This window comes from Rhinoderma darwinii, chromosome 2 (assembly GCF_050947455.1).
Source record: "Rhinoderma darwinii isolate aRhiDar2 chromosome 2, aRhiDar2.hap1, whole genome shotgun sequence".
Lineage (NCBI taxonomy): Eukaryota > Metazoa > Chordata > Amphibia > Anura > Rhinodermatidae > Rhinoderma > Rhinoderma darwinii.
Window position 1 is genome coordinate 360,509,310 of NC_134688.1, and position 16,893 is coordinate 360,526,202.

The window sequence follows — 16,893 nt, forward strand, 5'->3', positions numbered from 1 at the left end:
GATTCCAGCTTTTCTGCAGCCTGCAGCGAAAATTTAAATGGCGCCCCCAGATCTTGATTGGCATTCCCTGGACTGTTCTACATTACTACCAGCCTTCTCCATTGCCTTGCACTTCCCTGGCATGGTAAAGTACAGCGAAGAAGCCGAGCAGAGTACAACTCGCTGAACGGTGCGTGCTCATGGAGTACAAGGCAATGGTGCATCCAAGAAAGTTAGAGGAGACTGGTAATGATGTATAACAGCCAGGGGGATGTCAACCAAGCATGGAAAGGTGGGTTTGCAGTTAGGACTGTGTGACTCTACGGGATAGTGGCACCGACCCATGTCCCTTTGTAGAGTAATTAGAATATAGCATGCACTATATTAAAAGTTGATTTTATAGATTTTGCTGTATCTGAAACAAACATACAGGGGAATGTTAGGAAATATTGTCAGGTCATCCATTTCTGCATGGTGGTGGTTCAAGTGGTTAAAAACTACCAGACAGGTTCCGAATAAAGATACAATGAATTGCAATAATGACATCTGCTCTGCATTTTCGTATTATAAATATATCCTATATAATTACAGTACCGGAACCAAGCTTAGTACATATATACATCACCGGAACAAAGCTCATACATGTATACACAGTACCAGAGCCTAACACACACTCACACTCAGAACCAAGCTCAGTACATATATACAACACCAGAACTAAGCTCAGTACATATATACAACACCAGAACTAAGCTCAGTACATATATACAGCACCAAAACAAAGCTCAGTGCATATATACAGCACCAAAACCAAGCTCAGTGCATATATACAGCACCAAAACCAAGCACAGTACATAAATACATTTCAGTACAGAGATCATTTGCAAAGTCAGGTTAGCCGCTTCCAGTATGACCTGAACAAAGGTACTGTTTTCCTGGGAGTTGCTTATACCCCCCAAAAAAATAGTACTCTCCACCATCTGTACAGATCATACAGTAATAATTAGGCTTTGTTGACACCTGCGTCAGGGTTTCGTTCATGGGTTCCGTCAGACCTTTCCGTCAGGGGAACCCACAAACGGAAATCAAACGGAAACCATAGCTTTCCGTTACTATTACCATTGATTTCAATGGTAACGTTTCCGTTGCTAATGGTTTCTGTTTGTCTCCGTTTCGCAAGGTCTCCACCTGTAATCTATCACATCTAAGTAACTTAGAGCCTGTTCACATCAGCGTTGGGTTTCCGTTGAGGGGTTCACTCTGAGGTTTCCGTCGGGTAAACGCCTCAACGGAAAGGAAAACGGAAACCTTAGCTTCCGACGGAAACCTCAGACAGAACCCCTCAACAGAAAGCCAATTCTGATGTGAACAGGCCCTTAGATGTGATCTATTACAGGTGGATCCTGCGTGTCAGAGACACACAGGACACGCTGACACTTTATCAGTCAGTCAAACATGTCAGAAGTTTGGAATAGTGGGGGTCCGAGCACCGAGACCCCCTCTAATCGCTAGAACGAAGCATCTGAAGCGCTCTTTCGGAAATAAAGGTATGAGTGTGCAGACTCAATAGAAAGTCTATGAGCCCGTACTCCAATACATCGGCTTTCCGGAAAAAGTCGAACAGACACTAAGCGGCTGAGTGCTCACACGAGCACTTCAGCTGCTTTGTTCCATAAATTGGTGGGGGTCTCAGTGCTCGGACCCCCACCATTCCAAACTCCTGACATGTCACTATGACATGTCAGAAGTTTGTCAAACGTTTAGCTACAATTTAATGTCTGCCAAAAACGGCATGGACATTAACAATCATTTGAAAACTGCGCTGACTTGTGGGAATGCAGCATGTTGATGTGGTTTGCAGCTGTATCGTTGTAAGACAGAAGCTACTATATGTATATACTGTACGGGTATGTTCACACAGGGCGGATACTCTGTGTAAAAGTACACAGCATATCCGCCCTGTGCGCCGCAGGGCATTCCGGCTGAAAAACCGCACCAAATTCTGGTGCAGTTTTTCGGCCAGGAATGGCCGCTGCGGAAAACTACGCAGAAAAAAAATAAATGGATACTTACCATGGCGACGCTTCCCTCCTACATCCTGCAGCCCTGGGATGATGTTTCATCCCATGTTACCACAGCAGCCTGCGATTGGCTGCAGCGGTCACATAGGACGAAACGTCATCCCAGGAGGCCGGCCGGGACAAAGAAATAGAATTCTAGGTAAGTATAAGATTAGACATTTTTCCTGAGTTGCGGTATTTTTGCGGTGGAATCGCTGCCTTTCCGCCACAAAAAAACACAACATCTTTTATTTGCTGCGGGTTTTAGCTCCCCATTGAATTAAATGGGTAAAACCCGAAAAACAAATAAGAAGCGTTTACGCAAATATAATTGACATGTTGCGGATTAAAAAAACGGACTGTATGTCAATTTCGGAGCTTTTTTTCCGCTCATCGTGTAGGTGAGATTTGTTCAAACCTCATCCACTCTGCTGCTACTGCATTAGGGCTTGTCCACACGTAACGGAATTGCTGAGTATTTTCCATCCGGAATTGCGGATGGAAAATACGCAGCAGAATACAGTAGCAGCAAAGTGGGTGAGATTTATCAAATCCCATCCACACTCTGCATAAAATTTCTGACCAGAAATTGACCTGCGGTGCGAATTTTTTGTACTACAGCATGTACATTCCTACTGCGGAAAGTGGACTGAATTGTTGCCTTTTTCAGTGGAGATGTCACCATGTCCCAGCATTGAGAAAAACGCAGCAAAATACGCACCATTTTCTGCAGCAAAAAACGCAAGAAATGGTGCTGTTTTTCCACAGCAGAATTTCTGCTAGTTTCTGCAGCATTCCCGTTGGAAGTCAAAGGCTATCCGCTGCGGCAAAAACGCACCAATTCCTACGGTATTTGCAACAAAAAATAGTACATAAATTGCTGCGTTTTTCTCAATGAAAAAACGTAGCGATTCTGCACACTTTCCGTAGCAGGAATTCACATGCCGTGCTCCGTAAATTACGCACCGCAGGTTAATTTCGGATCGGAAATTTTACACAGCGTGTGGAAAAGATTTCTTAAATCTGATCCACTATGCTGCTACTGTATTCTGCAGCGTTTTTTCCGTCTGGAAAAAACGCGGCAATGCTGGAGCGTGTGGACGAGCACTTACCACAACGAAATCCATTGGTTAAATCTCCAGTATTTAAACTACAAGTGAAATAAACACAACAGCTATAGCATTCTCCACTATATAAATATATATATACATATACACACACACGTGCACATCAAACACGCTATATATATATATATATATATATATATATATATATATATATGTTGCCACCTCATAGGGGTCGCCTTGTCGTGGCAGGTGGGCTCACACAATTTGATCAAAATGTGCGCTAAGAACCTCCCTATTGTACGTAGATTTAGCAGTAATGCATAATTATTTAGATTTAGTGGCTTAGGCAGCATTAGTGCTAGCAGTGTGCTGTCGCAATTTTCTTGTGTGCTATATATATATATATATATATATATATATATATATATATATATATATATACACATATACGTATACACACACACGATCTGGTGGCTGCATAGTAGTCATCGCCAGAGCATGCCTCAATTACGGACTGCGGATTAGGAGTTACAAATAGATTTCTCAAAAACAGTTCTAAACAGGTAAGTGAAACTTTGGAAGGTAATAGAGTTCAATAACACTGGCCGAAAGTAGAATTCTTTTAATTGGTTTATGTCCGAAAAACAAGTTGAGAATACATTTTTTCCTATACTCAAATTGAAGAGGGGAAACTAGTACCGCACATTTACAATATTTATCAATAAACATAATTTTGATCAAATTATATAAGCCCACTTGCCACTTCACGGCGACCTCCTTTAAGTGGGTCCCTACTCTATTGGTTGCAGTACCGCATGACGGCACACTCCACAAAACCGCACCCGCAGAGGGAGTAACCCAGAAGCACCCCTGCTGCCAGGCCAAGCCACCTTGGCTCTGGGCCACGTCCCCCACAATTGCAGCACCACAGCAACAGACAACACAACAAGTGAAAAGATGGTATTAACTCACCTTTAGATGCGCCCCCAGTGGCCAACTGAGAGCACAAGAGCAAAAACTCTTATGAACCACAACATCTTTTCACTGCAGGTGCGGTATTGTGGTGGCGGCCGCCATGCAGTGCTGCAACCAATAGAGTAGGGACCCACTTAAAGGAGGTCGCCGTGAAGTGGCAAGTGGGCTTATACAATTTAATCAAAATGTTAACAAAGAACCCCATGTTCATGTTTATTTATTAATATTGTGGCTCTGCGGTCCTTAGTTTCTCCTCTTCAGATTCACTGCATGTTTTCCTATGTCAGATGGAAAAAGGTCCTCTCTAAACAAATAAGCTAGAAAAATAGGCTTTTGTCTTGGGGTTAAAGTGAGATGTGAAAAATCTGCGTAAGCAGGATATGTGAACTTTACCGAAAATAATGGATAGTTAGGGGCTTCTTACTCCCTGATCTCTGTACCACAGTTATTGGCACTTGGCCAAAGATACATGTAGAGAAACTCTTGTGTGCACGAAGTCACTTGTCATTTGCTCGACGTGCTCTATCTACTGCGTGTAACCCAATGCATTGCTCAGTAAACCATATATACTCACATTCAAAGGATTTTGGGTCATATGGTCACTATAAACCCCCAATTTCAGTCTTTTATATAGACATTAAAAAAATAAATCTATGTTCTGATATCTGCATGCAGGGCGCATGGGGGTTTCAAATTCCAAATGTTTAGCCTGCAAATTAAAAGTAAATCTGACTACTGATGTATGACCACATGTACTAGGAGGTTAACCTTCAGAAGAATGCACATGTATACTCTTGTCCAATATGTATTGCATCCAAATATTAACAACATGGTACAATTTTCTCCCCACAGACAGATTTTATTTTAGCGCAGTTAGGATTTTGCTATGGAGGTGGATGATGCGAAGATTACTGCTTCTTGTAAAAGAACAGTGTTTCAAATGATGAAAAAGGTACACGGCAATCCCTCGAAGACCCAACGTACACAATAAAAGAATAAAAGATAATGGGACTAGTACGTTAAAGAGAATACGAGAGACCTTTATAAAGCACTGATCCTTGAAGCCTAAGTCCTCCAATGCTACACCTTCCTTAGTAACATGTATAGAATGCAACATGAAAAACGATTATTATCCTGCAGCACCCCTCTAACCGGGCACGTCTTATACAATACACGATAATGAGCCAATCTTCACAGCCTTTAAAGAATGACAAAATTGCACTACAATTCACATCATAACAAAGACCATAAAGTATGAGCCACATAATTAAAAGTTTCCAAAAGTAGTGGGGAAGAAAAAAAGAAAAACTTTCGCCAATTTTGGAAATAGAATGCTTCTGCAGTGTAGATAGACGGAAGATTTAGTGTAACTACACTTGACCTGTATTCCATGCACATATATCATCCCATACTTCAAAAGAATTCCATTGGCTAATCGAGATATATTTGATATAACTGAACTCATGGAGTACTCACATCCCCTAATAAGAGATGAACTAATTTAAAGGAGCACTCAAACTGATAAACTGTGTTATGTCTCGTTGTAGGACCCGAGGCGGATTCAAAGAGCACCACTGAGAAGATCCCTGTGTCATGCACCTCCCCCTCAGGCCCTGCACTATGCATAACACTGTATCAGTTTTACCCAGAGCTCCTTTAATAGACTAATTTCATCACTTTGTGATTCAGGTATACAAAAAGACCAGATACCATTACGCCGGTTTCACACGAGCATAATAGATACATTTTTGTGCCTGTATTACAGCTGCAAGTCCCAGCCCTAACACGTGTCTAATGACCCGAACTTACAGCCTCCGGGATGCCTATAAAGTAGCTATATTACGGCCATCTGAATGAGGTCTTAACCGGATTTTTGGGACTGTAGCTTTGGTGTACATACTTCTTCTCTTTGCAGGTAAATCACTGTAAGGCCTCGTTCACACATCTGCGTTGGAGGCTCCGTTAGGGGCCATCGTCGCAGATTCGTCTGAGATTACCGGAGACAATAGCACAGAATGCTGCGCTATTGTCTCCGGTAAGATCACGGACACCCGACGGAACCAATTAAAGTCAATGGGTTCCGTTGGCTGCCGGTGGTGTCCTTTCTGCACAGAACCGTTGATTCCGTTAATCTCTTATTCTGCTCATCTGACTAAGAACAACAACAGAGCACACCGACTCAATGAAGCCTAACTCTTGTAGAAAGCACTAAGAGTGTGTTTCACATCAGCGTTGGGCTTCCGTTCATGGGTTTCATTTGACCTTTACATCGGAGGAACCGATGAATGTAAAGTCTAAAGGAAACTATAGCTTCCATTTGTATTACCATTGATTTCAATGGTAATACTTCCGTTGCAGTTGATTTCCATTCCGTGAAGTTGCCGTTTTGTTTTTTTCAGAAACAATAGCTTAGTAGACTATGGAAAGGTTGAACGGAACCGATGAATGGAAGCCCGACGCTGATGTGAACAAGCCCTAATGTAGAGCAGCTAGAAAAGTAGTAAATCGAAGTATATGTTTTTAGTGTAAATCTTTTTAGATAATTCATCATGTTGCTAGCTTTCTGTGATTGGTGAGGTGTCCATCTCTTTTCAAACCCATAATTTCAGATTATTTGAGGTCATCCAATTAATATTGATTTCTCTTTATGCTTGTATAAAATTGGTCATGTCATTCTATAATTTAAACTTGCAACAACAGAGACAACGGTTAGTATAACCTTTATTTCTCACTGTGATTTACATTTGTATACTCTGGAAAGGAAGGGGGTTTGGGAATTACAATCAGTACACTTTCCCTTTTCCAGTCCCTAATCCTTTTACTTGGAAAAATGAAATAAAATAATTTACAAAAAAGGTAATTCATCACGTTAGATTCCCTGGAAAATCTTGAAAAGGGTTGGTTGAATCCCAGGAGGCCAATATTCCTAGAAGTTTGCTACTGGAGCCTAAATGTTATGGGTTAGTTTTCTATTCCTGTCTATGAAGGTTCTTAATGCAAGACCCGTCAAATGAAAGGATAGGCCATCAATAGCAGATGGGTCGGGGTCCAACTCCCGGTCATTGGCGTAGCTATAGGGCCTGCACTTGTGACTGGGCTCCTAAGCCTGGGGGGGCCACAGGGCCCCCGTTGCCACACAGCGCTGACTGCGTTCAGGCTGTGGAGGCAGCTATGTGGGGCATTATACTGTGTGGGGGTATCATACTGTGGGGGGCAGCTATGGGTGGCAATATACTATGGGCAGTTACAGGGAGCATTATACTGTGGTGGTTAGCTATGGGGAATTATATTGTGTGGGGGCAGCTATGAGGGCATTATACTGTGTGGGGTAGCTACAGGGAACATTATACTGTGTGGGGGGCAGCATTATACTGTGTGGAGGCAGATATGGGGGCATTATACTGTGTGGGGTAGCTACAGGGAACATTATACTGTATGGGTGTCCGTAGGTGTTGGGGAGGGTCAAAACTGAATTCTTGCACCAGGGCCCATGAGCCTTTAGCTACGCCCCTGCTCCCTCTACCGCCACCGATCAGCTGTTTTAAAGGGGGTGCAGCACTCGTACAAGCGTTGCTTCCCCTTCATTTCTACTTGCTCACTGTGAATCGTCAATATACATGTAGCAGCGATTTACAGGTATTTTAGCCTTCTTCTCCCATTTAAGCGGATGGGAGAAGGCGGCTGCAATACCTGTGAATTGCTGCTACATCAGTGTCGAGGACTCACAATGAACAAGTAGAAATGAAGGTGAAGCAGCGCTCGTATGAGCGCTGAAGCCCCTTCAAAACAGCTGATTGGTGGGGGTCCTTGGAGTCAGAACCCGACCCATCAGCTATTGATTATAAAGGGGTATTCCCATCTTAAGTGATGATATACCGCTGAGATATGCCATCACTTTATAATTTGTGGAGAATAGACTGCTGGAAGTCACAGCACAAAAATGCAGAAGCCTCTTCTCTGCAAATCGCTGGTTGCTGCATATGGGCAGGAGTGACGATAGGCAGGGAAAAAGTTTGGAGCATTTCTGAGGATTCCCACTCTTTAGGAAGTGATTACATATTTAGTGATATGATCTCACTTTGCCTAGTGAAAAAACTCCTTTAAAATGTAGTACAATAGTTAGTAGTTAAATACAATAATCTGTACCAAATAGAACTTCAGATATTTATTTTTTTGTGTTTGCTATTGGGCATAAGAACATTTAAACCTATCCAGATATTGATATTCTGGAAGATTTTTCAATACACAAAATGTGTAGTTTCTAAGCGGATGCTTGGCAAATAAGCGTGGTTTATCATCAGCTTTATATTGTAGTAAATGTGCCCGAATTTGCAAAAATAAGAACAAATCCCCTATAAAACCCATAAAATAAAGTGGTATTGCTATAAAAACGAGCGGTAAGCGGATGCAATCCAAAACTTGGCAGTGGGAGAAGGAAATGTTCCCTGTAGAAATTAAGTAACTGTAAACATGCACATAGATTTTAAGAGACTGCGGGAGGAAATCAATTTAGGAACCATAGATACTGTAATTTTCTTCTTCTGCAATTAAAATCAACCAGTAAACAAATCCATACTGCTCATTTTATATATATGTGTTCTGCCATATTTTTTATTTTGTCAGCAGTCGGGGTTAATGACAGCTCTAATGTATTCCTGGAGGCCCAGATAAGGCAGGATAGCAACACTATACACTATATACACAGATACGGCTCTGTAGGAGTGTAAGTCTATGACATTTCTCCGTCTATTATCGTCTATTCCTTTTAGCTGCCATAAAGCGCACACACGCTGCTGTACTGTCTATACAGACAATACAGGAAGGAAATGTGAATCCCAAATATGACCACCGCCAGGGAAGTTTTTTTTTTTTTTTAAATAAAATATAAATAGCTACAAAATTAAAGCAAGGACAAAGACATTATTTCTCTTTTAAACATGTACATACATCTGATTAATAATATTAAAACCAAATACATTATAAAATCCCTTTAAGTGTTACATGAAAGAGGGATATCAAAATTGACCGCAAGGCATGTAATGGTGGCAATAATGTGAGATATTAATTGATGGCCAATTCTCTTTATAGTATATTGAAGTTTGTAACACGATGTATAACCAGTCAGGATTAAGATAAGGAAAACCACTATGTCAGCACCGCACATCTAGGCCAAACTAATATAATGGGAATTTACCAATGATTAAGCTGTTTATTTTCTTCAGTTGGAGAACAAGAACGCATCCAATGTCTCCAGCATTTGCGGATCTCAACAAATCTATTTGTTGTGCTGTGGTTGAAAGAGCTATGATTGCAAAGCAAATCCCTCAAACCTCTGACCTTATCTAAACGCCCACACAAGATTTTGGTTTACTCGCACAAAAAGATTGAAACATTACTAGAACAAGCCATGTTGTCTCATCCGATTTCCCTCCCTTGTGTTAAAAGTCTGCTCGGTCGATTACAAAGCCACAAGAACACTAAACTTAACCGTAGCAAATCCAATTCCTATTGCCTCTTCCATCTATTTCCCTCCCCAAGCCAGATCTACAACGAGCGTTCTTTTTATCTCGTTCACCCTCAACAGGTCACGTCTGATTACTTCATGGGTAAAGTGGATGTGATTCATAATTACATTTCCGACCTTCCAACATCATCTCAGCTACTTCTAAATCCTCTTCAATCACCTTTGAGCTACAGCTTAAGATGCAGATGGGTCACAGAGCCTCTAATCCTATCCATTATTCCTTGTTCCCTACAAGCTATTATTTATCCCCCTTGGTCCACATGCCCATAATTTCCTCTAGTTATGAAACCGTACAGACAACTGACGTATACGCCCAACAAAGGCTGTAATGAATGCCTAATCCGTCACTCATAGGCTATAATGGTGTCCATTTAACAAATACATCGTGACCCTTTTCATGAGATATACGTTAAATGGATAACATTATAGTCTGTGGCTGACGGATGCCACTGTTAGCATCCCTGACCCATAGGCTATAATGGCATATGTCATGACGAATAGGTCATGAAAATCGATTGAAAAGCCCATGACATATAATATGACTGTGACAGATGCCATTCAGTAAATGTCAAACAATGGAATATCACAGCACCAGATATATGATTATATGGGAGCAAGCCTCAAGAGAACCTGATCCAAAGTCCTTTGATGTAACTCAAACAAAGAGTCGAGACAGCAAATCCCAAAACATTAGGAATTTATTCACCCAAATAATAATCTATTTAGATGCCATGCAGTGGCAACAGTTACCCATAAGCTTCCATGTTAAAAATGTATACTTTTTATACCGGTTGCCTCTGAATAGGATAACGCAGTCTGCTACGCTATTCTATCCAGCACAAAAAGGTAGACCCAATGCATACTAGCTAAACAAAAGAACACTAATGGGAGCCTATCGGTACGCACTGGAAACTTTCCTGGCGCATACGTCAAATGTACAGGGAAATCGCAGTTCAAAAGGGGCCTTAGTTAAAATGCAACTGGATCCACTTGTTTGTTAATGTATCATTTTTTTCTGTCTTTTTACGCAAATAAACGTTATTCTTTGAATAATCAAAAGTTTCATATACCTTTTGTTTCACTTTCTCATGCTCTTCAAGATCTCCGCTTGCAGTCATTCGATAGGAGACATTGTGGTTTACTTCCAGTGAATAAAAATCTGTCCTGGTGATGTGGTCAGGTGCATGGCTCGGAACTAATAACTTTACTGTAAATTTAACAAGCCGAGCACCTGTGTCCATCACATGACCAAATTTTCAAGATGGCTGTTCCTTTGGAACTTAAGTATTGCCAGAGGTATCTAGCAGAGATTTATGCCCCTCCCTCTATGGCACGGCTAAGCCAAGCGTTCTAGTATATGGGGGGATTTGGTGGAGACAGCTATGGCCTAAACGTGTTTAAGAACTAGATGGATATTGCCCGTTTTAATTTTCTCAGTCTAAACAAGACCAAATGATGTACCAATGTAATTTTCTGATGGTGATGGTCATGTCGTGCATCACCACTTCACAGTACGTGATTGATGTTTTATACTCATCTATTATTTTTTCCTTCTATTGTAGTCGAACTACATAATTATGACGGCCAACTCCGGTGGCTCCTGTGTTCCTTCTATTCCGCCTTTTATTAATATTGATCCCTTGGCAGTGATCCCATTACGAATGGTCTAATTGTCTCCACAAAAATTTATGGACTGGTTTTTATGTATGTATATTGTATATCCGTGTTCGATTCATCTTAGTGCCTCCCATCTGGAGCCTTTATCTTCTTTTCTAGAACAGTTGATAATCAGCCAGTCTCACAATTTCTGCACCAAGTCCTAACGCACGCGCTATAACAGTTTGTTTGATCAATTATCTCGGCAGTTCTATACTTAAACGCCATTTATACACTCATCTTTTCGCATGCGCTAAGGACGTCTTGCCACTGGTTACCTCAATGGCAACTTCTATTTGTCCGCTCCTGCGTCTGTCACATAGCAGGGGGCTCGACTGAACGCACCGCTCTTTTTGGCTGCCTCTTATGGAATCCCCACCTGTTTAGCACATCCAGCCTATTTAATAAAAGGAAATCCACGGCGCCGTCATAAGCCCCTGTACCCCTGAGGACGCTAAACATGTCGGGGGGGGGGGGCTCTTTTGAATTTTAATTCCATTCTCTGTTGCTAGACCCACCTACTTAGCAGTTATTGTAGCTACAGCGTTCTGCAGCTGTTGGCTTCCATTGCACTTTTATTCTTAAGTGCCTACCACCGTAATTACCTATCTAGCATGGTCTTATATAGATCCTATTCTAGCAGCGTGCATGGCTCATTTTAACTAATTTATGTGGTTTGTCTACTTGCTTTCATAGCCAAATAAAGATTTATAATTTAACCTGTTCAGGATAGTTGGGAAGTAGGTTTTTTTTTGCCGATTGGCATCCAGTTGCGATGTATTAATAATGTGCCCGCCAACTACCATGGTCCTTTTTTTTGTTTTTGTAATGTAATTTAGTGAATACATCATCAAAGGTGGTAGTTCGGGCCGGGACGATGCACTGTAGGCTCCAGAGGAACTTACTGCATACAGGGGATTTAGAGGCCTCCTTTTCTAGAGGTCAATAGTGTGTACAACTAGCGAACATACACCTGTACATTTTTTGCCTTGGCATATATAGTACTTACCATCATATGTTCCACTCTCTAGCAGCACCCCACTATCTTCTAAGGCTTTAAACTGATCCACAGTGATAAAATTATAATCAACACCAGGGACCTCTCCATCTCTTGGCGACCGAGTTGTACCTTAAGTGAAGAACAAAACAAAAAGTGTAGAAAAAAATATCAGAATAAAGATTAACTGCGCTGTTTGAACAACACATTAAAACATAAAAAACTTCAGATAAAGAATTGTGTCCACAGGGATTATGAAAATCAGGGGCCAAGATGAAAATCCATAAGAAAAAGGAAAAGTTAGAGAAATTCTCATTTGAGAGCGCTCTTTTCTGTGAAACTAGGGCAATGAATAATGTAGTAAGAGGGAATGCAATGAACAGACAAGTTTTTGTGAAGTCTTGGAGGCATGGCAAAGTCTAAAGGAGAACAGAATTAATTTTCAATGTTACTAAACTAACACTGTACCCATGTCATTGAGTGGGCAGGGAGTTGTTGTAGAGCACTGAGCAGGCATAAACTGTACATGGCTTTAACAGCTAAAGCTGTGCGTTCTAGCTAGATACTCATGGGTACAAAACAACTTTTACCTTCCATTACTAAAAGTGACAGCATTTTGTGACTACATTAGAGAATTACTGTACTACACGAGTGTATTATGACTCCGTGCAACCTATAAGTAGTGCAGAGCCGTAATAAAGCACCTGTAGACTTCTACCGCTTACGATTACATAGAAGAAAGAACGAGAACACAACTCTTTGGTACATCCATAAAAATCCTTATAAAGCTTTATTTGTGCATTAGGTTAAAATCCAGGGAGAGCACAGGTTAGGTGTACAAGTGCTTACGCATTTCGAACAGCACTGTTCTTACTCATAGCAAGAGTAAGAACACATTATGATTACATATGTAGGAATACGTTAGTGTTTTTGTCTTTTTTCATCTGTCAGAGCCAGAAATAAACATCTTGCCCTGCTCCATCAGATGCCGTATTATGGAGAATAACTCAAACATGGAATGTATTTTAAACTTAGCGGTATTTCCTAGTATCTGGAAACCCCAATCTGAGTAGTTCAGGAGAAAAAAATGTTAAAAGAAAAAATAACAATTTCTGTCGCCAAAATGGGGCGATTAAAAACTTCAACTCATCCCAAAAAAAACAAGCCATAATACGGCTACGTAGACGGAAAAATAAAAAAAAATTATGGCTCTTGGTATTGGATGATAAAAAAAAAATAGCTTGGTCCTGAAAATTCAAAATAAGCTGGGTCTCAATGGACAACTGGGCATTTTTTTACTTTTTACCAACTGGGTGTTGTACAGAGGAGTGTATGACGCTGATCAATCAGTGACTAATCAGCATCCTGCACTTCTCATTGTTCCAGCCCTGCTTCTTTCATTGCACAATCACACTGGGCTGTGGATCATGCTGGGCTGGAACAATGAGATGTGTATGACACTGATTGGTCACTGATTGGTCAGCCTCATACACTTTTCTGTACAACACCCAGTTGGTAAAAAGTAAAAAAAAAACGCCCAGTTGTCCATTGAGAAACTCATTAGCATAAATCTAAACTAGCTCATAACTTGCTAAAAAATGATCGTTTTTCAAAATAAAAACCACTGCTGTTATCTACATTACAGCGCCAATCATTCTGCCCCGCCAATCAGCGTCATTGGACGATGCTCGTTCAGCTCCTGCAGACCCGCTCAGAAGAGAGCATATCTGCATTGCCAGCGAACAGCGTGGGAATGGGTTCATGTGAGTATGTAAAGTTTTTTTGTTTTTTTTCTCATAAAACTGTTAATGGCATTATCTATAGTGGGGGCTCTATCTACAGGGGGGTTGTCTATATGTGGGCCACTATATTCAGGGGGGTCTATATGTGGGGATGTCTGGACCGGAGGGAGAAGAATACAACTAGAATCTGAGACGTCACCGGTGAGTCACTTAATGTAAATGTTTATTCTGCCTCTAATCAGCACTGTAGTCACTGTATGGTCTGCAGCGACATGATTAGGATATGATTTTTTTTTTGTGAAACAGCATCTCCCAGCATATCCTCACTATTGTTCGGGCCATGCTGGGAGCTGTAGTTTTACGCCGTACAATCCTATACGGCAGGGGTTGCACTAAATTGAGCTGTATTTGTTCTGGTGTTGTATATATGTACTAATCTTGGTTCTGATGCTGTATGTAAGTACTGAGCTTTGTTCTGGTGCTGTATATACGTATGAGATTGGTTTTAGTGCTGTGTATATATGTAATGAGTTTTGTTCTGGTGCTGTATATATATGTACTGAGCTTGGTTCTGGGGATGTATTTATGTACTGAAGTTTGTTCTGGTGCTGTATTTATGTACGGAGGTTGGTTCTGGTGCTGTATATATGTATGGGCTTTGTTCTAGTGCTGTATTTATGTACGGAGCTTGGTTCTATTGCTGTATATATGTACTGAGCTTTGTTCTGGTGCTGTATATATGTCAGAGCTTGGTTCTAGTGCTGTATTTATGTACTGAGCTTGGTTCTGGTGCTGTCTATATGTACTTAGCTTGGTTCTAGTGCTGTATTTATGTACGGATCTTGGTTGTGGTACTGTATATATGTCAGAGCTTGGTTCTGGATCTGTAGTTATATAGGATATATTTATAATAAAAAAATTGCAGGGCAGATGGAATTATTCTCAATTCATTGTATATTTAATGGGAATCTGTCAGGTAGATTTAACCCCTTGAACCGCCACCATGTGGTAATACATGACCTGACAATATTTCCAAGCATTCCCTTGTATGTTTTTTTAAGATGATGCAAAATTCTTAAAATCCACTTTTAAAACGGCGCACACTATATGCAAATTTCTCATTAGAGGGTCATGGGGCGGTGCCGCTATCCTGAAGAGTCACACAGTCCTGCCTCCAAACCCACCTTTCCATGTTTGAGTGAGATCTCGTGGCTGATACAACTTTCTCGGATGCGCCATTGCCTTGTGGCACTATACACAAGGGGGGGGGGGCTGTGTGGCACTATACACAAGGGGGAGCGGTGTGGCACGATACACAAGGGGGAGCGGTGTGGCACGATACACAAGGGGGAGCTGTGTGGCACTATATACAAGGGGGGGCTGTGTGACACTATATACAAGGGAGGGGGCTGTGTGGCACTATATACAGTGGGAGCTGTATAATGCTATATACAGTGGGGGCTTTATGGCAATATCTACAGGGGGCTGTATGGCACTATCTACAAGGGGGAGGTGGGGGCGCTATCTACAAATGGGGTGTGACACTGTCTATAGGCGGGGCTATATAGCATGGTGTACAGGGGGGCTGTATGGCACATTCTACAGGGGGCACTATTTATAAGGGGGGCTGCTTGTGGCGCCAGTGGGGGGGGGGTCCCGGTCAAGAGTTTGCTATGGGGCCCAGTCTTTCCTAGTTAAACACCTGGGAGGGGGTGTCTATGTCTATGGGCGAATAAAATATAATTCTTTGGACTATACAGGTCTGATAGTGTATTTGTTTTGAGACATATTTTGGTTTAGTAATGAAAGGGTATTGAGTCTGCCACCAAAAACAGGTTTAACCTCCTTAGCTGCTTGTAAAAAAGGTGGTATTTTTAGTTGCCGAAGCAATTACATGAAAGCGTTCAACAGACTCTGAGGCGAAATACTCTGTCTAAACCTGTTTAAATAAAATATGTCCCCCATACACAATTACAAGTCATCGCACCGCAGTCGGATTGTAAACACCCTCTCATGGCTAGTATTCATCTCGTCCGCCTCTTATCAAGACTGGTTTTGGTTATAATTATCTGTGACAAATCTCCTCCATTGACCCTTCAACATGACACAAACTGTGGTTTTAGCATAATAGGTTTCTCTAATTGATCTTCCCTGGATTTATTTTGCACAATAATAGCTATGCTTGTAAAAAACAGGCATAAAAGGACTTTGTCTTGTCTTATTAGAAGCCCATTTAAATACACAGACAGCTGTGTCGGCCAGAGACTTGTTTCAACTGAATATTCTTCTTTGTCAAGTGGTCTCCTAACTTGAGTTAGTTTTTGTGAAGACCAGACTGCCTACTGACTTGGCTACACAGCAAATTCTGAAGATTTTTTTTTTATTACTTTCTGCAATAAATACTACCGACCGTACCAATAAATTTCAAGAACTCCAAATCCAGTGTGGGACCAAAATCCTAACAGTCTCACCCTTCATACACGGTACAAACACTTTAATTGTACTTCAAAATACCAGCTTCATTCCATCCATTCGTTAATTCTACACAAAAGTACAAATGTAACAATGCCATTATTGAGGTATATAGAAATAAAACAGAGCTGGAAATTTTGTGGGAGACAGGTAGACAATGAGGCAGACAGGCAGACAATGAGGCAGACAGGCAGACAAGGTGATTGCGCCTAGACCTTGTCGTAAAATGTGACAAAATTTGGGTAATTTCTGGCGCATAACGTCGCATGTAGTTTAAGACCAATTTATTTCCAAAGGTGTCTAGAAAAGGGAATATGCATTTTAAGTCAAAAAGGGGCATGGTTTAAAATGCACAAAAATGTCAAAATTTGGCGCAAAAAACTGTCCAACCAAGAGGTATAAGAAAGAGAAAAGTGTCCAA

At 41.2% G+C, this 16,893-nt stretch overlaps 1 protein-coding gene across 3 annotated transcripts in view; it reads right to left on the reverse strand.

The window, feature by feature from the left end:
- The window catches only part of MAGI3 (membrane associated guanylate kinase, WW and PDZ domain containing 3), a 272,283-nt gene that overhangs the window by 89,452 nt on the left and 165,938 nt on the right, over positions 1 to 16,893 (reverse strand). For all 3 annotated transcript variants that reach the window (XM_075853845.1, XM_075853844.1, XM_075853846.1), the window contains exon 3: positions 12,271 to 12,390. In XM_075853845.1, coding sequence (XP_075709960.1) covers positions 12,271 to 12,390 — 120 coding nt within the window. The remainder of the gene's footprint in view (positions 1 to 12,270; positions 12,391 to 16,893) is intronic.